At 52.8% G+C, this 26,862-nt stretch overlaps 1 protein-coding gene across 1 annotated transcript in view; it reads right to left on the bottom strand.

The window, feature by feature from the left end:
• The window catches only part of VWF (von Willebrand factor), a 173,576-nt gene that overhangs the window by 109,023 nt on the left and 37,691 nt on the right, over positions 1 to 26,862 (bottom strand). The window contains exons 6-12 of the mRNA XM_075553135.1: positions 20,637 to 20,853; positions 18,928 to 19,050; positions 17,973 to 18,084; positions 15,848 to 15,894; positions 10,036 to 10,172; positions 8,401 to 8,539; positions 7,126 to 7,226 (exon numbers count right to left, since the gene is read on the bottom strand). Coding sequence (XP_075409250.1) covers positions 7,126 to 7,226; positions 8,401 to 8,539; positions 10,036 to 10,172; positions 15,848 to 15,894; positions 17,973 to 18,084; positions 18,928 to 19,050; positions 20,637 to 20,853 — 876 coding nt within the window. The remainder of the gene's footprint in view (positions 1 to 7,125; positions 7,227 to 8,400; positions 8,540 to 10,035; positions 10,173 to 15,847; positions 15,895 to 17,972; positions 18,085 to 18,927; positions 19,051 to 20,636; positions 20,854 to 26,862) is intronic.

The raw sequence follows: 26,862 nt of genomic DNA, 5'->3' as shown, positions 1-26,862 counted from the left end.
CCACCTCACCTCTGCAGAATGGCACTGATCAGATATGAAAAGCAAAAACAAGTGTTGGGGGAACTGGAACTCCTATACCCTGTTAGGGTTGGAAGATGATACAACCACTATAAAAAACCAGTTTGGAACTTCCTCAAAGAGCTAGGAGCAGAAACCGAGCATCCCACTCCTAAGTGTATCTCCTAGAGACATAAGAGCAGTGACACGGATAGACGTGTGCACATCCATGTTCGCTGAAGCACTATTCACAATAGCAACCTAAATGCCCATCAGCAGGAGAATGGATAAGCAACTTGTGGTATGTATGGACACTGGGATCCTATGAAAATAGAAAGAATAATGATAAATACATGAAACATCTTACAACATGAATGAATCTAGAGGGCATTATGCTGTGTGAAATAATTCAGTCACAGAAAGACAAATATCGTATGTTCTCATCTTAAAAAACAAATCAAGTACAGAAAGCATATTCTTTTATGATTATTGCAAGGTAGTGAGTTATTTACTATGGCTCTTCTAGCCACATTAGAAGATGTGTCTGACGGGTCTGAGTAAGAAGGGGGAAATATGAACATACATGATTCAGTTGTGAGTGTTCACAGAGGGATTATGATCCTGCTGAGTATGAAATGAGCCATCTCAAGCAGGAATGAGAGACTGCAGGGCTAGCCAAAGAGAAGAACCAGTATTGGAGCATATCCTTTGGATCCCAAGATCCCTACTCACTGGACCTCCTCAATCCAGGAGACATCTTGGACACCAGAGGAGCAGCAGCAGCAGACTTAAGAGTCAGAACATGAGACCCAGTGTGGGGGCTTCTGAGCCCACAGAGCAAGGAAAGCTGAGTGCCCTTCTGCAGGAAGCTGGTTTGTGGAGCGGGGTGCTTGTAGGCGCTTCACTGTGAGAGCTGGGTTTGCTGACCACAAAACTGAAGCTTATGGTGAAGTGGCACTTATTGAAAGCCCTAAACATGCTCTGTAATATTGCCCGAGCAAGGCAGAGGCCAGGCCAAGAGGCTAAGGGCCAGAGCAGGCTGCCTGCGGTCAGAGCAGAGAAGAGACTACCCTCACTGATCCACAGCATCCTGAACACGTCTCGCCTGAATGGTAACCTGCTAACATCCCTAACAAACTCTCTGCTAGTGAGTATCAGCTATGAGTCCGTGCGGTCGCCATAAGGAAGGATGAACCCAGCAGAGAAAGACAGGGAGCGGCAGTGGGCGTCAGGATTGGTAGGAAGGTTGGAGGGTGGGGCATGCAGTCTCAGAAAAATCTCCGTGAGCAGCTGATAATAGTGGGGCTGTCCAGGTGGCAACGAAGCATGGTAGTAGGGCAGGAGGAAAGTCAAGGGATATGGAGGAAAGAGCTAGGAGTCAAAGGGCATTTATGGAGGTCTAGACAAAGACATGTACATGCAAATATATATAGGAGGATGGGGAAATAGATCTATGTGTCTATATTTATAGGTTAAGTATTAAGGTGGCGGAAGGACCTTAGGCCTCTACTCAAACATTCCCTCAATGCATGAATACCTTCTTTTATTAAATTGGAACTCTATGATGCTCACTCTCCCGACACAACGGCTGGAGCCAAAGTGGGTGAACAAGTAAATGTGGTGAAGAAAGCTGATGGTGCCCGGCTATCAAAAGAGATAGTGACTGGGGTCTTAAAGGCTTGAAGATAAACAAGCGGCCATCTAGCTCAGAAGCAACAAAGTCCACATGGAAGAACACACCAGCCTGTGTGATCGAGTGGTCCCGAAGGGATCAGTTACCAGGCATCAAAGAACAAAAAATCATATCATTGACTGCACACCTCCATGATAGGATCGCTGAAGACAAATGGGTGTATAAGCAAATGTGGTGAAGAAAACTGATGGTGCCCGGCTATCAAAAGAGATAGTGTCTTGGGTCTTAAAGGCTTGAAGGTGAACAAGCGGCCATCTAGCTCAGAAGCAAAAAAGCCCACATGGAAGAAGCACACCGGCCCGTGCAATCACAAGGTGCCAAGGGATCAGGTATAAGGCATCATGCAAAAAAAAAAAAAGATATAAGTGTGTGTATGTATGTGTATGTGTGTATATGTATATATGTATATGTATATATATACCATATTAAATGAAGGGGGGAAGTGCAGAGTGGAGACCCAAGGCCTAAGTGTCGGCCAATGGAGATCCCCTCATAGAGGGGTTTAGGAGAGGAGATGGGTTAATTAGGGTGTGAGGTAGTACCGATGAAGAACACAGCTTTCCCCCAGATCCTGGATGCTTCCTCCCCCCAACTACCATGATCCGAATTCTACCTTGCAGGGCTGGATAGGGCAGAGGCTGTACACTGGTACATATGAGGGCTGGAGGTACAGGGAATCCAGGGTGGATGATACCTTCAGGACCAAGGGTGTGAGGGACGATGCTGGGAGAGTGGTGGGTGAGTGGGTTGGAAAGGAGGAACTGATTACAAGGATCCACATGTGACCTCTTCCCTGGGAGAGGGACAGCAGAGAAGGGGGGGGTGGGGAGGGAGACTCCGGATAGGGCAAGATATGACAAAATAATGATGTATAAATTACCAAGGGCACATGAGGGAGGGGGGAAAGGAGAGGGAGGGGAAAAAAAGAGGACCTGATGCAAGGGGCTTAAGTGGAGAGCAAATGCTTTGAGAATGATTGGGGCAGGGAATGTATGGATGTGCTTGATACAATTGATGTATGTATATGTATGGATTGTGATAAGAGTTGTATGAGTCCCTAATAAAATGTAAAAAAAAGAAAAGAGGAGAAAAAAATGATTAGGGCAAAGACTGTACAGATGTGCTTTATACAATTGATGTATGTATATGTATGAACTGTGATAAGAATTGTATGAGCCCCAATAAATTGTTTTAAAAAAAATAGTGGGGCTGTCGCTTCCTTTTGTGACATTCGAGATGGTCAGACACCCCCGGCCCCCGGCCCCTGACCTCCCATCATTTCGTTGTCAGTTACCAAGGCTGAGACAGGGAGGGAGCAGAAATCACTTAAGTATTTTTCTGATGGGGAGGAAAGCAGTACACAATATCGGGGAACTCAGTACAACAGGAACGAGGTCCGAGAGGTGGGCAATTACAGTCAATGTGATATAAAATTTTATTACAATAGTAATAAGAACCAAAAATTAGTAATAGTGATAACAACCAGAAACTACGTGTGTGGTTATATAAGTTGACGTGTAAGTCACCTGTGAATAACAAAGTGTATGTGATGCGTCTTGGGGTGTATCTGTAGGTGTAAATACATACATGTTTGAATGTGCTACATCGACAAGGGGACTTCAGAAAGTTCATAGAAAGATGGAATTTATAGATAATGGAACTTTTCCATGAACTTTTTGAAGCCCCTCCTGCATTCATGTATATCATAAAGCACGAGTATACACACACACACACACACACACACACACGAAAGGCCTGGCAATCTACTTCTGGAAAATGAGCCAATAAAAATCAAAAGCTCTATGGGGCCCAGTTCTGCTCTGGCCTGACGGGATTGCCATGAGTCAGCACTGGGTCCCCTGCAACTGTGTGACCCACAACCTAACTGACTCATCTACTTTGCTTGTCCCCTGTCTCTCCTCGTCAGACTTTAAGGGAGACCAGTGATGCGTGTGCGTGCGTGTGCGTGTGTGTGTGTGTTCTTTGGCAGCCGGTGGACACTCAGTCAGAACTGGTCAGCTGAGTGAGTAAATGCACCGTGAAGCAGGGGGCTGAAATGCAGTGCCCACGGCCAAGTCAAGTTCTCGTCACCCTCACCCCTGTGGCCCAGCATCTTCTCTCCCCTCCTCTTCAGGTACCTAGTGCCCTCTGCCTCCAGCATCCCCTTTTCCCCACCCCTCACCAGGCCTGCCACCACTGCTAGCCCCACTCACTAAAACCAAGCCTTCCTGGCTCACCTGACCTCAGCCCGGCGTCAGCACAGGGAGTGCATCACTTACACGAGGCTAGGGCTGGCCGAGAACCCTCTATGGCCTGGAGACCTGCATGGTAAGCCCCATGCTGGCTACTTGCAGTGAAGTTCTCATCAGTGGAGGTTCTGACAGAGCGAGGTGCTGCCCGGGGCCTCTGCTACAGCACCTGGCCTCGCAGGGGGCCAGGCATCACTGCAGCCAGACGGTAACATGCAAGAAGCTTGAGTTCTACCTCCCACTGCTGTGCCGCCCAGCCCAGCCAGCCACAGGGATGGGGTACCCAGGCATGCCTGGGAGGGAAGAGCCCAGAGGGCTCCCAGCAGTACCTCATCCCCACCACTGCCTGTCAGGAAGGAGGTATGCCTCCTGCTACTCTCCCAGGTGTCTCCTCCCCGAGCCCAAACCACAGCCTCCAGGTGGATTCAGGCGTCCAGTGACGCTGGAAGACATAGCAGAACGGCCCCCACGAGGGTTTTTACGGCTGTAAAGGTTTACAGAAGCAGAATGCCACATCTCTCTCCCGCAGCTGCTGGGTTTGAACCACCAAACTTTGGGTTTGTAGCCGAGCGTGTAACCAGTGAGCCACAAGAGCTTCTTCCTCTCCTCAGCAGTGCCCTCAAATTACCAGGGTCAAATTTCTGGTGCCCTCTCTCCATCCACAGAGCTCTCTCTCTCCTCCACAGCAAATCACACAGGAGACCCCACAGGCCTGAGATCCTCCTCCTGGTCACTGAGCTGACCCAAACCCATCTCCAAAGATCACCCTCCACCCCTCCCCAAAGAGGTAAAGGGGATTTCCCTGAGAAAAAGGGGGGCAGCTGATGCCCAGTCGGAGAGAATGGGAATCAGGTGCCTCTCTGTGGCCCAGGCGTTGCTGAGAGTGGAATGGCTAACGAAGGGGGATCCCTCCCTCACAGACCAGGGTTCAAGGAAGCAGGGGGGTGAGTTCTAGTCAAGTGAGACATGCTCCCAAAAGGATGGATTCTGATTTCAAGCCATACATGATGGGTTGTAAGGTTAACTTAGTGGTTAGTTTGGAACTTTCTTGAGAACTCTAAGACAAGGGAAAATATAGGGAGACCAGGAAGTTACTGGGGACCACCGGGCACCCAGCAAAAGATGGTCTGAGAGTCCCTGGCCACCGGGCCCCAGGAGGAGCAGTGTCTTTGCAGAGATCCTGGGCAAGGTCTGTGGCAGTGTGTCTTCAACTATGGTCTTGGAACCCCTGGGTCCTGAGACTCTTTAGGGAGTCCACAGAGCCAACACTATGTTCCTACTTCTTAATTCTTTTATCTTTTCACAAGAAACCCTGGTGGCATAGTGGTTACATGTTGGGCCGCGAACTGCAAAGCCAGCAGTTCAAAACCACTAGTTGCTCTGCAGGAAAAAGATGGGGTAGATTATTTCTTGGAAACCCCCAGGGGCAGTTCTACCTTGTCCTACAAGGTGGCTAAGAGTTGGCATCGCCTCGGCGGGAGTGAGCTGGGTTTTGCTGATCGGTCTAACGTATGGAAAATAACTCTTTGCATGTTCCAAAGAGGCAGGTGTCCTTTTCTGTTCTCATTTCCAAGTGCACAGCAGTTCTCCCAGAAGCTCAATGACACAGAATATTGCAGACGTGAAATCCAGCTTCCCTCTGCGAAGTCAGGCACTTCGAGGGGCATGAGGAGAGGGAGTACAATGCCAGTCCTTTCAAGACGAGCTTTTGTCTTGGAAAATACAGTTGTTTTCCTAAAACATGGGATGGGTTTCTTCTTGTTCTTTGTAAGTAGCTCTAATTTGCATTCTAAAACAGTAAATGGGGTAGTATAATTTAAATACTGACAGCTCCAACTTCTGTAGACCAAAGATTTTAAGTTTTAGAGGAGAGCAAAAAAGTGAGAAGCACTGGGTGGGTGGGAGTGATGCTGACCAATGCCTACCCTCCCTCTGCCAGCCTCGACCAGAGGTGCAGAGCTGGGCAAGTCCCCACCTTCCCGGAGCTTCGGTCGCGGTATTTATAAAACGGCAGGGGGAGCACCTACAGCACCCACTTAGCAGGGAACCCCCGGGGTGGGAGGTGGGGTATGCATATGGGAACCCTGGGAAAAGGATGGATTGTTCTCCAAACAGGTAACACACTCGGCTGCTAACCCAAAGGTCAGTAGTTCAATCCACCCAGGGGCGCCAGGGAAGAAAGGCCCGGTAGCGTAAAAGCAGTGTGTGCTGCTGACAGTCTTGGAGAAGTGTGTCTTGCACAACCATTCACATTCAAGGCCTTTGCTATCTGAGGAAGAACTTGAATCACGTGGGTCAGGTGGGCCTGTGATTTTGTTCATTCAACAGTTACATGAAAGGAATTCAAAGTATTTCAAGGATTAAATAAAATAAATACAAACACCTAACATAGGTAGGTAGGTAGGTAGGTAGGTAGGTAGGTAGGTAGGTAGGTAGGTAGGTAGATAGATAGACAGATTTAGATATACAGATAGATGGATAGATAGAAAGAAGATAGATAGACAGATAGAAGATAGATAGATAGACAGACAGGTAGGAAGGTAGACAGATAGATAGATTTAGATATACAGATAAATAGACAGATAGGTAGATAGACAGACAGATTTAGAGACACAGACACCAGCTCTTGGAAACCCTGTGCAGCACAGTTTTACTCTGACACTGTGAGTTAGCACCAGCCCCAACAGCATCGGACGCCCAGCTGTGGTTCTCTGAGGACTACAGAAGGCACGGGAATGGCAGAGGCCCAGACTCTCATGAGAAATACCCTCTCACAGGCAGCAGGGAGGTGTTCCCCAAGTGGAGCACAGCACCGGGAGCTTGGCTCTGAGTTTCAATTAACCTCTTCCCAGGGTGGGCACCCCAGACACCACACCCTGCTTCCAGGTCGTATGAAATCCAGGAGGTTGGCAAAAAAAAAAGCTGCCACTTCCCCTCCCTGTCCTTCCCCACAGTTGCCTGTCCGTGCCTGGAGACCTTTGGGCTCCCCAGGGCGTAGGAGGTGCATCAGAAGAACAAATAGCCAGCTTCTCACACACACAAGAGAGGCCTGTTCCTGGCTGTGGGGGTGAAGGGCTGGGGGAGAAGAGAGGAATTCTTCTCCACAACACAAAGCCATTCTGCCCAAGGACAAGGGGGCTCTGTCAGGTCAAGGGAGGCGGGGCCGCCACGCAAGAGGGGACCCACCTTCACCAGCAGCCTCCCACGGCCGTCCCAGTCTAGCTGCAGGTCCTCTCCATAGCTGAGCCGCACCGAGGCCATCACCGAGGGCTGGATGCGGAGGTCGCCTGGAACCAAGCAGGCACAGGCTGGGCTATGGCCGTGCCCGGGCAGGGTGGCGTTCAACAGATAGGCAGATAGCATCCCATAAAGGATGCTAGAGAAGAGCACCAACGAGTTAGGGTGACCACGGGGTGCCTGTGAGGCTTAAGACGGTCTCAGGAGGAAGGACGTGACGCTTGGGAAAGCAGAGGGGCAGAGGCAAACAGGCAGACCCTGGACGAGACAGACTGGCCCAGGGCTGCAGCCATGGGTGCACATATAAGAACTGTAGTGTGTAAGGCACCGAGGGTCACCGCGCATCAGGACTGATCGACCTGACCGCGCCTAACAACAGCAGGAGGAGGAAGAGTGGCCAGACTGGGGTGCATTTATGTAAACATGGCCCCCCAACAACCACCCCCACGCACGTGTGCTGTAGCATGCTATTCCTCCTACGGCCACAAGATGGAAGCAGAGATCCCCGTATCCTTCCTGACAGGTTCCTCGAGGAAACCATCTAACAGGAAGGACTGATGACAAGAGTCGGCCTGGGCCCCTCGGCCACAGCGCACCACTTCAGCCAACTTAGTCCTCAGGGCAGCATGACCCCGGGCCTGGAGGAGGGTGTCATCTTGTGGGAAGCCAAGCACATGCACACGCATGCCCACAGCCCTGCTGCACGGTCAGTGTGTGCTTGCTATGAGAGCTGCCTGTGGAGTGGCTGGACCGGGTGGAGAGTCGTCATGGAACACATAGGAGGCATCTAAGCCACCTTGGAGGTGGAGGTTGGAACTTAGTGAGCAAAAGTGGCTGTGTGTGCCAGTCACTGCTGGACAGGTCTCCACAGGTCATGGGGTCGAGGGTGGTGTGGCTCTGCCCTGAGTGTCTGGTCTATCATCGGTCAGCCACCCCCTGACCTCTGGGTATCAGTCCCTGCTGCTCTTCTGCTGCAAAGTGGAACCACCCTGCCCAAGCCTCCACTCACGCCAGGCCTCATCTCCAAGCATTACCTTCTTCACCTCCCCACCCCCCTTCTTCCAGAACACCTTCTGTCCCACAGGGATGTCGACCAAGGACAAGCACCCTCCCTTCATCGGTCACGGAACAGCTGTTCACACAGAAGAGGGGCAGGTCGTCCATCCTCGGCTGCCCAAAGGGGAAGGGCCCTGCGTGTGAGCTGATGGTGGGGCAGGGGCCCACCTCTCAGGAAGGGCAGCTGGACGTCCTGGCCGTCCATGGCCACACCGCCGCCATGCTTCAGCTTCACAAGGCTGTTGTGCAGAAGGGGCAGCCGGATGGCGACTGAGCGGGTGCAGACAGCGTCGGGGTCATCGGCGCACTGCCAAGAGGGGGAGGGGGGACATAAGAGTGCCATCACCACCCCCTGCCATCCCCGAATAGGACCCCAGCCCTGAAGAGCCTTGGGAGTCCTCTCACACTGCATGACCCCGTGCTCTCAGAACCTTCTGTGTGGACGGGCCCTTAGCGTTGTGCAACAAGAGAGCCCACGCTCACGCCTCCCACGCTCCTTCCCACACTGGCCTGGCCGCCTCTGAGCTCTCAGGGCTTCTGGCTCATCTTCTCGCTCCTTGGGTCAATGGTGCCACAGCAAAACAGGGTCTCCCATCCTCAGGGTAAGCCCTGTGTGCGTTCTCTCACCTCATCTCTGCTTCCTTTTCCAGAGGTGTGAATGGGCTCCGTGTTCAGTGATGGGCTGTGGTTTGAACCCTGAGCCGCTGCAGCAGGAGGACGCTCAGCCAATCTGCTCTCATTAAGACTCACGGCCTCAGAGACCCAGGGAGCAGTTTCACTCTGTCTTACAGGGCTGTGTGTGTCTGCGTCTGAGTCTGAATAGACTCCTCGTAGCGGGTTTTATTTGATGTGTGTGTGTATGTCTACACATATATTTGGGGGGGGTCTCAAAAATTTTGTGGAAAAATGGAATCATAAAGATAATTGAATGTTTCCACAAAATTTTAGAGCCTCCCTCATTCATGTATGTATGTATGCATGTAGGTATATATACATATACAGGTGTATACATATACACACATACACCATACCAAAACCAAACCCACTCTCATCAATTCGATTCTGACTCATAGCAACCCTACATGTCGTTCCTAAGGTGATAAATCTTAGGGGCATGGAGAGCCTCATCTTGCTCCTGAAGAACTACTGGTAGCAGCTAACTCTGTGGTTGGCAGTCCAATGGTGACACCAAACCAGGTCCAAATCACTGCCATCGAGTGGATGCTGACTCGCAGAGACTCTAGAGGACAGGGTGCAACTGCCCTGGTGGGCATCCAAGACCACATAAATCTTCATGGGAGTAGAAAAGCCTCGTCTTCCTCACATGGAGCAGCTGCTAGTTTCAAACTGCTCACTTTGCGGTTAACAGCCCAACATGTAACCACGATGCCACCAGGATTCAGTAAAAGAGATGAGCCGATGTGGGGCCCGCCTCCATCATCGGCCATCTCCAAACAGCAAAAGTGCAGCTTTGAGGGCAGCAGACCCCACCTAAATCGAGTTCTCCTGGAGCTACTGAGCTGAGTGGCCCTGAGAAGGCACTGCTGGCAGGGTGGGGGCCTTCTCCCTGAATCTGGGGGCGGCGGCGGGGGGGGGGGTTGTTGATGTGCTTTCAGGAAAATAAGAAGCTCATTGTCATCCGAAAGGGCTCCTGCACAGGAAGTCACTGCCCACTGTCCACTCCCTGCTCCCGAGGGCTGCCCTCTCACCCTGGCACCTAGTCCAGTACCTTACGTGGGCCTTCCCCCAGGCTCCACCCTCACCCCCGCTACCACCCCTGCAGGCTGGGCTGGTAAAGCTCACCTGGACATTCTCTATGACAATGGTGAAGGAGTGATCCTGGCAGTCCCGGACCAGCAGGTACTGGCAGACGCCACTGAAGGTGAAGTACTTGTTGTCAAAACTCTTGAAGTGGGATTGGCCGGTGACCAGACATTCGCCTACAGGGTCATGGAGAAAAGTGGCTGAGGTGGAATGCACATACAAGCAGAGAGCCCTCCCGCCAGAGCTCCAGGGGCTTGCTCTGCACCAGTTCTACCCAGGGGTTGGCGCCCATCCCACCACTCCAACCACATGGTGCCTGAGCTGGAGCACCATGACCGGTTTACAATTGGGGAAATAGGGGACATGGCTTAATCAAAGTCTCCCCGTGTCAGTGGCGCATCTTGGACTAGAACCCATGCCTCTTGAGCCACGTGTACAGAACCTGCTCCTGCCAGGTTCCGTGTCCCCACTGGGATCAGGGCCAAGCACAGGTAACCATTGCAGAGTACTCAGCCGTGGAGGGACCTGTCGGACTGCCTGCCTTCTCTGACCTGAGAGCTGGCCGTCCCCCACCCCTCCACCCCCCTGCAGAGAGCTCTTTGATAAAGCCTAGGGGCAAGTGGGCAGAAAGGACAACCCAGGGGCAGATGGCACGGGAGGTCAGGAAACGTGGAGACTCAGTGGGGAAGAGAGCAGACTCCATCAGCACGCCCTCTCTGATGGGCGGCTCCCAGACCTCCTCACAGGCAAGCCCATGCTATGACCTCAGCTGGGCCAATGGGGGCCAAGGAGGCCATCTGCCCATGATCTCACCACTGCCTGGGCACTGCTGAGTTCTGCAGGGCCAGCCCCAGGCCACGCTGTAGTGGGGCGAGGGGGAAAGCGGGGGGGGGGGGGGGGGAGGGGACGACAGGCGGGACTCCCGTCTTTCATACCCTGCAACTCAGAGCACTGAACTAGTCCCTCCCACCCACCCACCATCCTCCTCGCCCATCTCCAGCCCAGACTCTGCACCTCAGGCTTGGTGCACCTCAGATCAGAGATACCATATCCGGAAGTGTCCCTGCACATCAATGTCCCTGCAACGCCTCCAGAGATTCCCCAGCAGCCCTCCCCAAGCTCAGGGCAACCCCATCCCCAGGGCCACAATGGACTCATTGAAGCTGAGCTAGTCATCCAGGGCGCTTTCGCATCTCCCCCTGTGTGTTTCCTCTCCCTGTTCTCATCACTGCCTTCTACATTGTAGGAAAAGGTACAGACACAGCCCACGGGGACCACAGCAGCCCACGGGGACCACAGCAGCTCCATGTAGACCACGGAACTCCATCAGAGGAAGCAGCTTGTGTTTTCAAGTGGACAGCTTCCCAAATTATTGAAACCATGCTGCCCCCACATAAAACAAGTTTTCAAATGGAAGACCTCAAAGATAAACCAAGAGAAGGCTGTCAACGTGGTTAACCAGAGAAATGGCTCAGGTCCAGAAATGGATGGCAGATACCCATACAATTAGCCCTGATGCAGTGTCTACTGAAGTTGGGACCTCCGTTTGGAAATTTCTACTTCATGCCAACTGCTTGGCCTCAGTAGTCTTTGGGTTTCATGGATGGCTAAAGCAACGTGCGAAGATGCGCTGGCTAAGAGAGCTTACTTACCTTGCCATCAGTCATGAAAGAAAGGTAGAAGACAAAGAAGAAGATATTATGGAAGGAAAGAATCATCACGAGGCCAAGTCATAGATCTACCAGCATGACCCAGAAGGCAAGGTCTAATCAAGACAGTGGCTTCCATGAGGATCTGCTGGGGGAGTTACAATCAGAGCAAAGAGGCCAGCTCAGAAAGTGATGGCTACTACTTTGGGGGATACCAAATCGTGATGGATTTTCTCGAAGGACATGGGATGACCACAGGGGCTTATTGCAAAGAAATTTTAAGAAAAGGTTAAACTGCATTGGTGGGGGAAAGGCCACTAAAGTTATGCCAAGTAATTTCTTTTCTCTTCACAGCGCCCCTGCTCATTCTCCGACGAGAGCAGCAGGGCTGTCCTGCTGGAGTGTGCTTGGGAAACCTCCTTCCATACACCCGATTATTTGAACGGACTGCTGGACTTGGTGTAAAGAGAATGATACAAATCCCCCCGCTCACCACACACACACACACACACACACACACACACACACACACCCCAAATGGCTAGAGAGATAGAGACACTACCTTTAAAAGTAGATGTCTACAGAGAACGTGTCAAGAAACAATAGCTTCATGTTTGGGTACTTTTGTTTTAACAAAGCTGGCGATGGGTTGGTAGTAATATTTTTTGACTTACTCTCGTGGGAAAATGTCTGTTCTTGGAAGCAGAAAATAAATCAAATGAAATGGCTCATTTACAGAACATTACCACTGTTCTGTAAACACCAGGCCATGGCTGCTGAATGAATGTCCTGACCCTGCTATAGGAAAGTGGGTGGGGCTTCTTCTCCACCCCCTCTTTCTCTGTTTTCTCAGGAGCACTCTTATCTGAGTAAGAAGTGGAGTCCCTCTAATCCTTATCTTTGACAATGTCCCGGAGAAGAGGGGTCAGGGGGAAACGTGCAAAGATCCGGAAGCAAGACCGCCAGGCCTGGAATGTAAGCCACCAATCCGAGCTCCCACTCAGACTCCCACCGACTGGCATCCCCATAAATCAGAAGGCTAGAGATCACACGGCGCTGCTTATCTCTGTGGTACACTCACTCTGGGGACAGTGCTGCGGGCACAGGAAACCTGGGAGCCCGGGCAGCTGAGCTGTAGGGTAGGACGAAGCTAATCTCGGAATGGGGTGTGAGCCTGCTAGCCAGGCCACCTGGCAAAGCCAACCAGCTCTCGGCCCAGAGAGGGAACCCCCGCCCCAGACAGCCCCAGCCGTCACCCCGCACACAGTAGGCAGACATGGAGATTGGTGAGTGCATGAAAAGCAGAAGCAAACAGATCCATTCCCTCGGCAGGAAGAATCTCCCTGGGGAGGGGGGTATGGGGGGCGGAGAAAGAACCTCTTCTCTGGTGGAGGCATAAAACCACTTTGGCTGCAGTCAGTAAATCCTGGACAGAGAGCTTCTTGGTTCGAGGCATCATCTTCCATTCTTCCACTTCGAGCGTTTAGCACAGCAGCGTAGGCTTCCCCCCAAGGTAACAGGTCAGCGAAGCCCCCACGGACCCTCCGTGCGTTTCTCAGGGCTCTGCAGCCCCCCTCTCCTTGCTCGGCTCCTCCTCATTCCCCATGTGAAATGAAGGCAGAGAAGTTAAAGCACTTGTCCAAGGTCCCCAAGAGGTCACCCGAGATTTGAACCTGCGGAGCTCTCCCTGCAGTACCACAGTCAGGCTCTTGGCTGCTAACTAAAAGGTCGGATCCAAGTCCACCCATGGTTCCCGTGACAGGGAGACCTGGTGACCGGATTTCATCAAAAAACCTACAGCCCAGGGAACCCTGTGGGGCAGCAGTTTTCAGAGTCCAAGTGGATGGATGGTGCGAACAAGCTGTAAGGCCTCGTGCAGCCTCATGGACTGACTGCCTCGGGCCGTGCCTGGCACCATTCTGTCCAGGTGCTGCTGCGCATGGGCACACAAGGAAGAGAGCACAATGCAGCTGCGTGGAGAGGCTGTCGAGGAGAGGAGACATGCTACTCTGGCCTGAAGGGAGTCCGACATGACAGCAGGAGCCCCAATCTAGGTCAGGGAAAACTGGAGGTACTTCCCATCACCCTGGGGAGTCAGAATAGGTGCTCCAGGTACCTGGGAACACAGGTGCAGGTGGGAGAGGCATCTGCCCTGGTTTACTCCTCCCAGCCCCTGTTGACCGACGATTATCTTCCAGAGGGAGCTTGGATTCCACAGTTGAGTCACAGGACCCCGAGACTTCCCTCCAGGTAGGGCGACTGGCCACACACCTTCAAGTGCCAGCTCCATCTTACATTCCTGCTCCACCTGCCCAGCCAGGCCCCGTGCCCACCCCCCCCCCCCCCGCCGCTCTCCGCCAGCCTCTTCAGTCTCCATCCTCCTCAGATTCCACTCAACCCCCCAATCGCTGCCTCTGTGCTCTGCAAAGAGGGCAACAGCTGACATGCTCTGCACACCGACTGTGTGCCAGCTAACCACAGCCTCCGGGCTGCCACGTGAGGGGACTACTGCCGCCAGCCCTATTTTACCAACTAGGAACCGGAGGTTTTGAATGAAGCACCCAGCTGGGAAGTGACATGAGTGGGATTACTACCCACAGCCCCCGTCCTTTGCCGCCTGGATATGCGCCTAGGATTGGGTCCGAATGGAAAACTCTCGGTTCCCACCTTCCCAGCGCCAGAGAAGTCCTTCCCAGACCCTTCCATGCCCCAGCCCCAGCCCCAGCCCCAGCCGGGTTTCTGGGCCACACGCATGCAGATTCCCGACAGTGGAACTCCAACACAGGAAATGCTCTCAGTGGAAGCGCTACATTGTGGAGGCAATCTGTTAAGCAGCCACAGGTAACCACCGCGTTCCTCACTCTTTCGAAACATAGACCCCCAACAGTCAGCTCCTCCGCAGCCTGCACAAAACCCCTGGATAGCTAGCTCTATGCTTTCCTGGAAGAGCCAAACATACCCCCTTCCAGAAGCTTCCAGCCCACTCTTGCCACCTGAAGTGCTCCCTGCAGTCTCCCCCTGGTGGCCTCAGGGGCCTAAGGCAAGGTACAGAAAGTGCACATATGTGTGCCGGGGTGGAAACTGGCTATGAGGCTACCGTGGACTCCACTCCAGAATCACAGGAAAGTGGCTCAGAGCCAAGGCTTTGACAAGATAACAAGGGCTGAGTGGTTTCACTGGCTAAACAGCAGACCACTCAGCAAACCGCAGAGTCGAAACCAATTACCTTCCCATCAGGGCATCCAGAACATGCCCTGTGAGCTCAGCGAGGCTGCCGTGAGGCACGGGGCCTCTCCTGAGCTCAGGAAGAGATGGCAACAACCCTCCAGTAAAGGACTGCATCGGGGCCTAGGAAGGAGAGGGAAAGCGCATGGGCAGAGGCAGGAAGCCCGTAGTTCTCAGTTCGAGTCCAGGCTCCACCTCTTAGCAGCTATGTCACTTCCAGCAAGTAACTTAACGCCTCTGGGCCTTTTTCCTCTGTGTGAAGTGAGAACTAAGAGTGCCCGCCTCAGAGCACAAAGTCCAGCATGCAGTAAATAGCATGCCATTTACCACCAAGGGGGAAAGGCACCAGGAGGAGAGCTAGGGTCACTGGGGACAGAGAAGGAGCGAGGAGGCAGTAAAGCAGACCAGAGCTGGCACCTCCCAGGCGGAAATGGAAGGGCTGCGGTTTCAAGACAGCTTTTCCTAAACACCTTCCAGGGCAGCATGGGAGGCGGTGGAAGGGGAGTGTGCAAGCTATGCGGTGATCTCCGCTTCTTCACACTCGGGGCAGCCAGGGTCTTCGTGTCAGACATTTCAAACCCCGTCCATTAAAGCTTCCCTTGGGGCTCACACCTGGCCAGGCCCTTCGTCACTGTCATTTTGCAGTGGGCGACCGAGTCCCTTTGCCCTGACCAGTCTGCCGCTCCGCCACCCTCCATCCTTTGAACAAAGAGGTGACTAGGAATGAGCAAAGCCTGAACCCAGGTGCACACACCCCTTTCCTCTGCTGCCAGCCCCCTCCTCTGGGCCAGGACCCAGTTAGCACAGCTGGTGTCTGAAACCAGAGCTGCGGCCACATGGTTGCAACCACGCTGTGCAAGGGGGGCCTGCTGCCACACACCCCACACCCCCGGCTTGATGTGTGGCCTCCCTGTCATCTAGTCGGTGGGGGTTGGGGGTTGGTGGAGAAGAGATGGAAGGAGCCGGAAGCCGCTCACCTGGACACTCTTCGTTGCTGCACACCCACAGGCTATTCCGGCAAATGCTGTAGGGGAGAGAAGTGCCTGTCACTGCTCATGCTGCAAAGTTCATGTTTCCGCAGCCACCACGACGAGCCTGGCTCATGGCGATCCCGCACATTACAGAGTAAAACTGCCCCTCAGCGTCACCTTGGCTGTCATCTCTCTGGGAGCAGGTGGCCAGGCCTTTCTTCCGTGGCACCATGGAGTGAATTTGAACCGCCAACCTTTAGATCAGCCCTCGAGGACAAAAACACTGGGGCCACCTGGAAGCCTATAAACTGGGGATGTGGTTGGGTTTGGAGTTGAGGAAGGGGCCTGAAAAGAGAAAGGAGCTGATGCCGGAGGGCTGGCTAGGAGGCTGGCATGGCAACGCAGGACAGGGCTTTGGCCACAAGGGAATCTTGGAGAAACTGCCAGGGGTACAAGCCCTAACCGAGAAGCACAGCAAGGAAGGATACCTGGAAAACACAATGTCCCTGAAAAAAATCTACTGGGCCTTCAGCCCCCGCCAGCTCATGGAAGGCTGAATATGCACGGTACTAAAGCCTGCCCAGCAGAGAAGGGGTGTGGAGATGAAACGGAGAGTTATTTCCTGAGGCACGTGGGCACGGGCAGCCTGGCCACAGCAGGCATCCGCAGGGACTGCTTGAGAAGAGGACTTGAGCCAAGCAGTGACAGGGTCACAGGCTCCTTCTTAGTCCATCTGAGTGTACCCCACAAGGCACTGCTGCTCCCTAAAACACAAGTTGTCCTCAAACGGATTCTGATTCATGGCAGCCCTTCAAGAAGATGGGATGGATACAGAGGCTGCAACAATGGGCTTGGGCACAGGAGAAGCTATGAGGATGGTGCAGGACCGAGCACTGGGTCGCTATGGGTCGGAACCGGCTCAATGGCACCTAACAACAACACGGCACCGCCAGTGTGCTAGTGTAGCTCCATCGGGTGTGCAACAGCTGAGTGTTGGAAACAGATCACCAGAGTTTCCCCCCAAAGCACTTCTGGGTGCAGTTGAATGTCCACTGCTTCAGCTGGCAACTGAGCACATTAACTGCTGTTGCACTAAGGGACTCGCTGCTGCTGCTGCTGCTGTTGTCGTTAATGCCGCCAAGTGAATGCTGACTCATGGCAATTCCACATGCACCAGAACCAGACCCTGTGGTTTTAGGGGCAGAGTTTTGGGAAGCAGATCACCAACCCTTCATTCCTAGTGTGCCCTTGCCTGGAAGCCTTGGTGCATCTTGAGTTAGAGGAGCATGCAGGCCTCCGCTGACAGAGGCTTAGTGCCTGTGCGTGAGAGGCATTCCCGGGAATCAAACCCAGGCCTTGCAGATGGACTGCCTGAACCACCAGTGCCCCTTAAGGGATCCCGTGCTCTTGTTCGGTGCCAGAGCCCATTCCAACTCGCAGCAGCCCCAGAGGACAAAGCAGAACGGCCCCCATAGAGTTTTCCTGGTCATATCGTTACAGAAATAGACGGTCCAGTCTTTTTCCCTCGGGAGATGCTTGGTGCATTAGAATCACCACTCTTCCTTTACAGACTCAAAAGAGCACCCACTGAGTCAATTCTGACTCAGCAATCCTATAAGACAAGGTATAATTGTTCCTGTGGGTTTCCGAGACTCTAGAGGAATAGAAAGCCTCATCTTTCTCCCACAGAGTCGTCAGTGGATTCGAGCTACTGGCCCTGTGCTTCGCAGCCCAACATGTGATCCACTACACCACCAGGCTCCCTTGGCCACAGGAGTCCTTAATCATTGTGCCGCCACCACCTACTCAAAGAGCTCAAGGAGAGAAGGAAATGGGTGCTGCCTGGTGACTGCCTGTATAGGCCCTCTTGGGTAAGATAAACATCATGTTTGACAGCAAAATTTAAGGGAGAACTAGAGCTGATTTGCACATCAAATGCTTCCCTTCCTGACCCCACCCGTCCTCCTGGTATGCTGGTAATATAATCCATGCTCTTTATTACAACCTTTAAGTCCTTTGGCAACCAAATATCTCAAGGCTACTCTTCCTGGGCCCTGTCCCACCAGTGCCTGCCTCTACTACCCTAGCCACTGGCCTGCCCTCCCAGCCCACGCTGTGCAGTCTCCATTACCAGGTGTTGCAGTCCTGTGAAAGGGAAGAGCCAGGAGGGTAGCGCTTCCCAGAATGCACACAGGAACACTCGGCTGGCTCCACACATCGGTCTTCATCAAGTAGCTGCCCATCTGGGTTCAAGGACACCAAAGTAGAGGTCTTAACATTGTCCTCTTGTCACTACTCACTTCACAAGAATATAATCCACACAGGTGGCCAGCTGCTTCCAGGAAACTCACAAAGCAGCTCTGGGGTGTTTACTTTTCCCATGAATGAATATAAGCGAGAGGTTACTCATGCTAAAAACATCCTGAAAAGGGTTGAGTTTAGGGTCATCCACAGGGGCATGCTTCAGTCTGGTTAAGTTTGAGGTTTCTTCCCGTGTTCACAGGAACTCAGAGTGGGAAATCAGAGATTAACAATCTCCATTCTGCAAATGAATGATGGGCAAGGGAGTTCTGTGGATGGCTTTCCATTAGGGAAGTCATGAGTCCAAACACACAAGATGATTGAACAAGGATTTTCACAAAGCACATAAAGTCTCTCTTGAGCAAGATTCTAGTGCAAGGCTCTCTTTCAGCCGAGTTCCCTGGGCAAACCCAGGGGAGCTTTGTAAGTTCTCTCGCCCGCACTGGTTCCCTGCCACCTAACTGGGGAAAAGATAAAACAAAAACCTTGTAGCTCAGACTGGGCCACGTGCTGCCCAGACAAAGTCACCGTTGGAACCCAGACCATCCTTCTAGTTCCCTAGACAGAAGTGCTCTCATGGACACAGTACAGCAGGAAAACATAAATTACAAACAGATACCAGCTCAATCCTGATCAGTTTGTGCGATGACTTGGGGGAAAAAAATAAATAGAAGGCCTCTGATTTTAGCAGAGGGGCACAAACACAAGTGGCCTTCATCTCGCCTCCCAAAGCCAAGGGCACTGGCAAGGTCCTGGCTCTGTAAATAAAGTGGTACGTTTATTACCAGGGCAGCTGCAGCCATCAACACACTGCTCCTGACACACTCCATTGATGTGCAGGCTCTGGCAGGTTCTGGTGCAAGGGGACACACACTCCGTATACTGCATGCCAGCGGGGCAGGCCGGTCCTAAAACGGAAAACCAAAGTCACTTCCCTCCCACTGGTTCTTCTTCATTGCAGAATCTGATAAACCACACTCATATGCTGAGCCTCTAGGCCCACTTTGTGTACTGTAAGGGCCGTCTCCACCCCAGTAACCAACACAGTCTTTGAGACCTCCTCCCTGCCCAGCCACTCCTAATCTGAAGGACACTTTCCCTCTTTGAGGTCCTGGCTAGGACACACCACACCTGTGTCACATAGGACCATCCCTTCTTCCTAATCATCTGTGTCCCATCAACAATGTGACATTGCCTTGGTCTAAAACCTAAATCTCCTTCATGGTGACAGCAAACCCCTCATGTTGAAGAAAGACAGTCAGCAATGGTGTCCTCTAGTAATCCCCTCCTCTGATCCCCCTGAAGCTGACCTTTACCCAATGGCCTACCTTGTAGGGGAAAACTCTGTTCATGCCCGCCCTCTCTGCATGGGGGCCATTCATTCTGCAATTGCTTCTACTCTGCTGCAAGAATACCTGCAGGATCCTATCACCTTAATGTCTACTTATTCTCTTCTACTGGACCCAGCTCTTCAAGACCAAGGACTGGGACTCTTTTCTCTTTACTTCAAGGCCAGCAGGTACTCTAGCAGACTAAAAGACCATACCATACCAAAGCTTTCTCTTTGGGGGCTTCGTGACACCAAGCAATTGCCCCTAAGCAACTTCTCCTTCAAGAGACATCAACCTTGTCCTCAACCCAACCTTAAAAACAAAAACTTCCCCATCCACCTTTTTTTTTTTCCATAAGAGAAACCAACTGCTAATATTCACCTTCCTAATACCCCAAGGCAAAGCTGAAAAGCATATCAGTGGTTTGCTGCGAGTGGAAAAACATGTGTGCGGTGTAAATATTTTGCCTGCTCCCTTGTCTCTGTCGGTCTGTGTTTATCTGAGTGATTATTCCAAACGGGTTGTCCATCCGCAGGCTTTTCATCCGTGAAAGGTAAGAGCTTTCTCGGGTGTCCGGAGGCCCTACTTAAATCACAGTAATTTGGGGATGGTGACATTCATTAGGGACCCAAGTTTAGAAGGATCCAAAAGCACTTCTCGGGAGGCCGGAAGTGAAGGGGGAAGAATGTGTTCAGCCTGGAGGCCAAAGGGCTGATTTAATAAAAGAGAAGAACTTAATAATCGCTTTCGGCCTCTGAACGACCGTCCCGCGGAAGGCGGGGAGGCAACTCCCTGGGTCTCTCGATTCCAACAGCAGGCCCGGAAGACGTCCACTGGAACTGCCACTGCCGAGATTCGGGTCAAAAGCAGGGAACGTTTAGCGAGGCAGGGAAGAGATTCCTTTCGTGACAGAGGCCGAGAGAGGAGAGCCGGACCAAGGCCCCGGGGAAGGCCATGCAACGTGGCCACTCCCTGTCTTTGGGGGAGCAGTCACTGCCGCGGGCCAGCTCTGAACCCACCAGGGCAGAGGGCAGGCTCCTTCCAGGCCCTGGTTCGAGGAGCATGAGAACTCTGCAGGGCCGGCTGAACCCCGGGGCTGTGGCACAGCCTTGCCGCTTCCGGGGGGTCCCTGCTCCTCGCGGGCGGGCGGGCTGCTGACTTACGGCAGGTGCTGTGCTCCGTCCAGCCGTACAGCACGACGCCCTCCCGTGCGCAGGCGCGGGCGTACTCCAGGAGCGCGGCGCATGCGCAGTCCCTGCCCTGCGAGCACGCGCACCGACTGCTCTCGCACAGGGCGACGAAGGGCTCGGGATCCACCGAGGAGTGGCAGCGCGCGAACACGGAGGCGCTCTTCAGGAGCTGGCACCGCTCCCACAGGCCCTGCAGAACAAGATGGCCTCGTCAGCCGGGGTGGCCCCGGGCCCAGGTCGCCCCTGAGCTCCTGGCACACAGACGGATGTATCCTCCGGACACCAGCGGTGGCGTCGCTGCCCTCCCAGCACGTGGCACAGCCCCTGGCACCCAGTAGGTGCTCCTGCGCATTAGTTACGCTAATCAAGCCATCCATCGAAAGACCCCGGAGTCGCGCTCTGTGAAGTGGATGAAACTAAGGTTGCATCCTGCGCGGGGGTGGGGGGCTGGAATACAGCTTCTCGGGCCCCCACACTACTTGGCAGGCGACGCCTGATGAAAGGCAAGAGGGAGTACCAACAACTACTAAAGTTCTGCTTGGCGTTGCTCGGCCGTCAGGTCTGGTTTCAGAGCCCAGCAATACTGCTCCCCCCCCCCCCCCCCCCCGCACAGTTAGGCATTGACATAGTCCCCTCCCCTGTCTGACCTTGATCTTCTCACGGTGGGCGCGAGCGAGCGGGACCAGGCTTTAATGGACTCCAGGGCTTTGCCCCTAGAGATTGAAGTTCAGTAAATTGGGGGCATGGATTCAGCTGTAGGTTTTGTTTGGGGGTGGGGGCTCACGTTCCGCCTGATTCCTGTGTTCGCCCTGTTCCCATCAGCAAAATCAGGCTACAGTTCTAAGTATCCCAGAGATCTGGACGCGGCAACGGCCATTCCCAGGTTTTATCCAAGTGTTGATGACCCTCAAGCTAAGAACCAAAGGGAAGTTTGCAATCGATGACATTTCTTATTCCTGCTAACTCCTGAGCATAAATATCCCTGAGTGTTGTGCATTGTATTTATAACCATCTCTAAATTCTGGTTTCGTGATTCACAATCAATATCTCAGCATCTCAATTGTGGATGCAGCTGATATCTTCATAAGTGATTTTACTTTTGTTGTTGAGAATATGCACAGCAGGACCTACACCAGTCCTACCGTTTCTGTATGTAAAATTCAGCGACATGGATGATAGTCTTTGTTTTGAGCCCTGCCAACTCTTCCCACACTCCTTTGCTATGTGTTCTGTCTCTGCCATTAACGTGAACTTCCTCCTCCATGAGTTTCCTGATGGCATCAAATTGAGTTGGCAGCGCTTTCTCTCTTACTCAGTGGTAAGAGAAGGATGATAAACCATAGAACCAACAACGTCTTAGAGCTGACACAACACAGTATGACCCACAGGAATACAGGGAGCGGGGGCAGTTTTACATCTTTTTGTCATATGTGTGCATGCTTTCCTAGGAGGCAGCAATGAATGAAAAGACAAGTTGCAGCTTCAAAGAAAGAAATACAAGAGTATCTACATGGAAAAGCAAATCGGTGTTCCTAGGGGAAAATAAAAAGAGGAAAGAAATGACCAGTTTTGAGACAAGAGAAACCCAGTCTGCTCAAACTGGACCAAGAGCCCTCAGAGCAGTCCCAAACCAGGTGCGTGATTCATGGCACTGCGGAAAGTACCTCCCAAAAAAACAAATCTTACCCCCAAGCAGATTCATAGTGACCCTACCCATAGGGTTTCCAAGGCTGGAAATCTATGGGAGCAGAAAGCCTCAAATTTCTCCCTTGAAACAGCTAGTAGATTTGAACGCCCTTCAAGCAGACAGCAGCCCAATGCCTAACCCACAGCGCCATAGAGGAATAAACATTCGACCTGGTGTTGATCACCCACAAGAACCACCTGGCACCACCACAACGCCATGCCCTGCCTACAGTGTCACTGTACTATGCTGGGTCTTAGAATCTACATCAGACCAGGCAAGCAGAGCAGAATGTCAGAGCTGCTTCCAGTTAACAGACCTGGGTTGGCCTGGGAGGTGGCCTCAACAGATTGGACTTGGACTTGGCCAGTTCCTTCCCCACTTTCAAAGGCAGCAGTGGGCCAGGGCTGTGGAGCTGCAAAACTGCTGCAGGCCAGTGTGTGGGTGAGGATGGTTAGCAGCATCACCTCCCACCCCTACCCCACTCCGGAGCCACTGCTGCTCCTACTACTCCCTCTGATCGGCCCTCTGAGTTATCTCTGGCCAGATGGGAGACTCCACACCCTTAGGGGCTTCCTGGATGCCAAAAGCATAGGCTTAACACCCTGCTCAGTCACTTCCTGGTGAGAGGGGCTTCAGCCAATCCTCTCACCTCTCTGGACAAGGGTACCCTTGCACTGAGTGGGACCAAAGCTCTGGACCCCATCTTCTGCACACACACCATATGGCAGGCAGGCCTCGGGGAAGACAACCGCTAGCAGCTCTGTGCCTGCTGAGGCCCCACATGACTTCATTGCTCCTTCCTCTCACTACCACGGGCATTTTGCGCACCGGAGGAAACAAAAATGTTTCCCAAAGGCAGTAACTAGGCAGGCTTGCCTCGGCCTTGTTGCAACTCTTACCCTGCTAGCTGTGTGACCTCAACCCGTGACCTCAGCAAATGGAGATAATAATAGATCCTATATAATAGCAATGATTGAAGGAGATAGTGCATGTACAAGGTTTGGCACAATGCCTGGTGGTCCCTTCTTGTCATTGCCATTGGTGTCCTGGCCACCTGAGCAGTCTTCTTTACCTTCCCTCATGCCATTAGGCTCATCTTCCTGAGTGGGGAGCAGAGCACCAGCAGGACACCAGGACACATTTGTCCCTTGTCCCCTGTCTCCAGCTGCCTGGGCCGCACATCTCCCAGCCTCTGTGTGGGCAGAAGGGCCGCTATGGTTAAGCTGATACTTGGAAGGTGCACACTCCCGCAGAAGAGGGTATCCTCTGCCGTGTAATGAGTCAGGCAGGCTCCATTCTCACGGGCAATGTGGAGAGTAAGGGGAGGAGGCTGAGGTCTGTGGCTATCGGTCTCCATTCTGCCACCTCTGCCTCATCCGTACTGCCACTCAGGAAGTGAGGTCGCTGAACCTTCAAAGGGCAGCTGAGGGTGTCAGAGGACCAGATGCCCAGGCTCTGGCCTCACTTTTCCCCCACCCACCACTTTGAACTAGAGGAAAACTCAAAAAGGCAACTCCCCTGGGGTGAGGTGGGGTGGAGAGTGTTAGGAGGGTCTAGGGATCACTGTGAACCCCTGTGCTTGGAGCAGCCCCCATGCCATAGGGCACCTCCTGTACAGACAAGGTCCAGGGCCCTAGCACATCTTACCTGACAGGACCCAGGACCAGGCAGAAAAAAGAAGGGGGCCCAGGAGTGCAGCCACCACCACCACCTTTTTCAAAGAGCTGGTGGGCAGAGCCAGCACGGCCCATCTCCAGCTGGCCCCAGTCAACTCACTCCCCCACACCCCCTCAAAGGAAAACAGGAGCAGCACTGCATCCATTTCCTGGGAGGTTCCTGGAGGTATTAAATGATTTACAGAAAGCCTCCGCAAGAAGGGTGTTTTCTGATTATTTGCCTGCAGGATGGGAGTAGACTTCTGAAACACAGTCGCCTCCCTCAGAGAACGCCTTTGGCCTCCAGCATGTACCTCTAGCAAGGGTCCTCATGAGAAACAAAAGCAACAGCCTGGCATCCTGTCACCCGAGTCTCCCTGTCTTCCTCCACCTTCACTCCACCTCCCAGAGAGACCACAGGCTGACACCGGGCAGGACTTCTGGACATTCCCAGCACCTGGAGCAGAGCTGCCCGCCCTTGGCTGTCTCTCAGATCCACAGCAGGCAGCCAGGCCGGCCAACCAACCCTGAAGCCAGACAGCTCCACAGTTTAAGACAGTGTCTACCCATTGTGCTCTCAGACTCAGCAAAAACATTGGCTGAGAGGCGCTGACACAAACATTCACGGAACAAGAGTAGACTGAGTTGATGACCGGCTAGGTCCCGCCAGTCTGTGCGTGAATTTGAAATGTAAAGCTAAGTCCCCCACCCTGTTTACAGGACAATGTCCAAGCTCATCGGGAAGACAGGGTAGACTCCAGCCGACCTCTCTAGTCCCACTCCCCTTTTTCACACTTTACTGCTGGTCCCTGCAACACATCCTCCTGATTCATCCAACAGATATTTCTTGCACACCTACTATGCACGAGGCACACGGAATACAGTAGCCAGTAGCAAGCCTCTGTCTCTTCCCGTCCCCTCTGCCCTCCACATTGACCCCTTTCTGCCCAGCCAACCTTGGATAGCAACCACCTTTTCCAGGAAATCTTTTCTCGCCAGTTCCCCTACTCCCGCCCCACTGGGTTAGATGCCTCCATTATCCATTGCTCTAGATGCTTCTCTCGCGTTCCTGTTTTCCTGAGACTGACGCTATGTTCCCAAGGCACACAGAGCAGGCCGTAAGAAGTGCTAGAGCACACAAAGAGCAAGTCATCCTCTTGGGTTCTTGGAGAGTTTGCCTTTGACCTGGACCAGGTGTGCCCCTAGGGGAAGACTCGCTCCCTGTTTAAGATTGGCTTCCCAGAGGTGGCCAATCAGAGTTGGAAGACACCTCCAGCCAAGATGCCGGGAAAGAGTTCCCAGGACAGAGGCAAAGTCTGAACGATGGAAAAAACGTAGGCCGCAAGGCAGGAGTGTGGCTGAGCCAGTCAATGCCCACAGCATGACTTCAGGCAGGAGGAGAAATAGTTATTTCCACTGAGCCAACCAATCCCTGAGACTCCAGCTCGGCACTGCCACAGGCCTCCCGGGACAGGCCCACTGCTTTCTGGAGCATGGTTCTAATAGGTTAGGGGCAAAGTTTCTCTTAACAGATGGTTAAAAACCTAGGCAAAGTCTCCTTGAATAAATCTCCATTGTCTGCCTTTGTCAGATATCCTGGCCCTTCCATAGGTTGCTCCCTGCTTAGAAACTCGTGGTCACCCTCTCTAATTCCCCCCAGTTCACTTCTCCAAGGAGCAATTGAGGATCTGATGAACAGGATTTTGTTGCTTCATCTAAGCCATGCATGACTTAAGAATGTGTCCCGTGTGCCCTTTATCCCATGGGAGTTGGCCTTAGTCACGAGTTCATGCAAATGACAGCAGGAGATAAGCCTGTTCCTCACCCCTCACTCAGTCATGAGAGGATGGAGATGTACAGACTGCCCAGGCACAAGATCCTCCACAAACCCTCTCTCTGCCCATCCTCCTGCTTTTAGGAAATAACTGGTGCTAAGGATCACACTTCCTATCCCTCCACAGTTCACTCCCCCCGCCCCCCGCCCTAAATTAAACAACAGCCTACTGAGTTGACTCATGGCAGGCCCATGTGTGTGAGAAGAATGGTGCTCTAGTGGGTTTGCCTGGCTGGTTTCTCACAAGCAGATCGCCGGGCCTTTCCTTCAAGGTGCCTCCAGAAGGACTTGGACCCACAACCTTGCAGTCAGTAGTTAAACACTTAATAATTTGCGCCCCTGAAAGAGCCTACCCTCCTCCCACCTACTCTCCCACTATCCCCAACTGGCTGCTCAAAGGCATGGAGTCATCTTCCAAGAAAACCAGTGTCCCCCCAGAAAGGCTGGGGGTGAACAGCCTTCCTGATTTGCCTGCAGTGCCTGGGGAGAATAAGGAGCTGACCAGGGCGGGGCCTGGTTCTCAGAGGGGGCCCAAGGACCCCTTTCAAGAGCCTGCAAGGCCCAAGCTATTTGGCTTCAACCATGAAAACAAGGCCGCTGTCCTTTCCAGTTCTCAAAGCGCTTCCTGCCCGGAACGGTGCAGCCTGACCACTTCCCTATGGCTAATTTTAGTGGGAAGTGCTTGTGTTTCCCTTTTCTGCCAGGTGTCAGCCTTCTCCAAGTTCTGGCATGCTCGGGTTTCACTGCTGGTTTTGCTCTCTCTCACAGGCACATTGGCCATAGGGCAGAGGCGGGTCCAGACACTGCGCCACACACGGGATGCGGAGGTGTGAGAGTCCGGCTGGCACCCCAGACACGAAGGAGACTGTATCCTGTTACCCCACACACGAAAGAGATTCACAAAGCTATTCACTAGCGCCAGTCTTCTAACTAAATCTTTGCCTGGAATATGGTTGGTTGGTTTTAATTTTAAAAGTATTGTTTGTGTCGACACATAACGGTCTTATTTTTGTGAAATAAATC

Source organism: Tenrec ecaudatus, chromosome 6, assembly GCF_050624435.1.
Source record: "Tenrec ecaudatus isolate mTenEca1 chromosome 6, mTenEca1.hap1, whole genome shotgun sequence".
Taxonomy (NCBI): Eukaryota; Metazoa; Chordata; class Mammalia; order Afrosoricida; family Tenrecidae; genus Tenrec; species Tenrec ecaudatus.
This window is presented reverse-complemented; position numbering and strand designations above follow the sequence as displayed.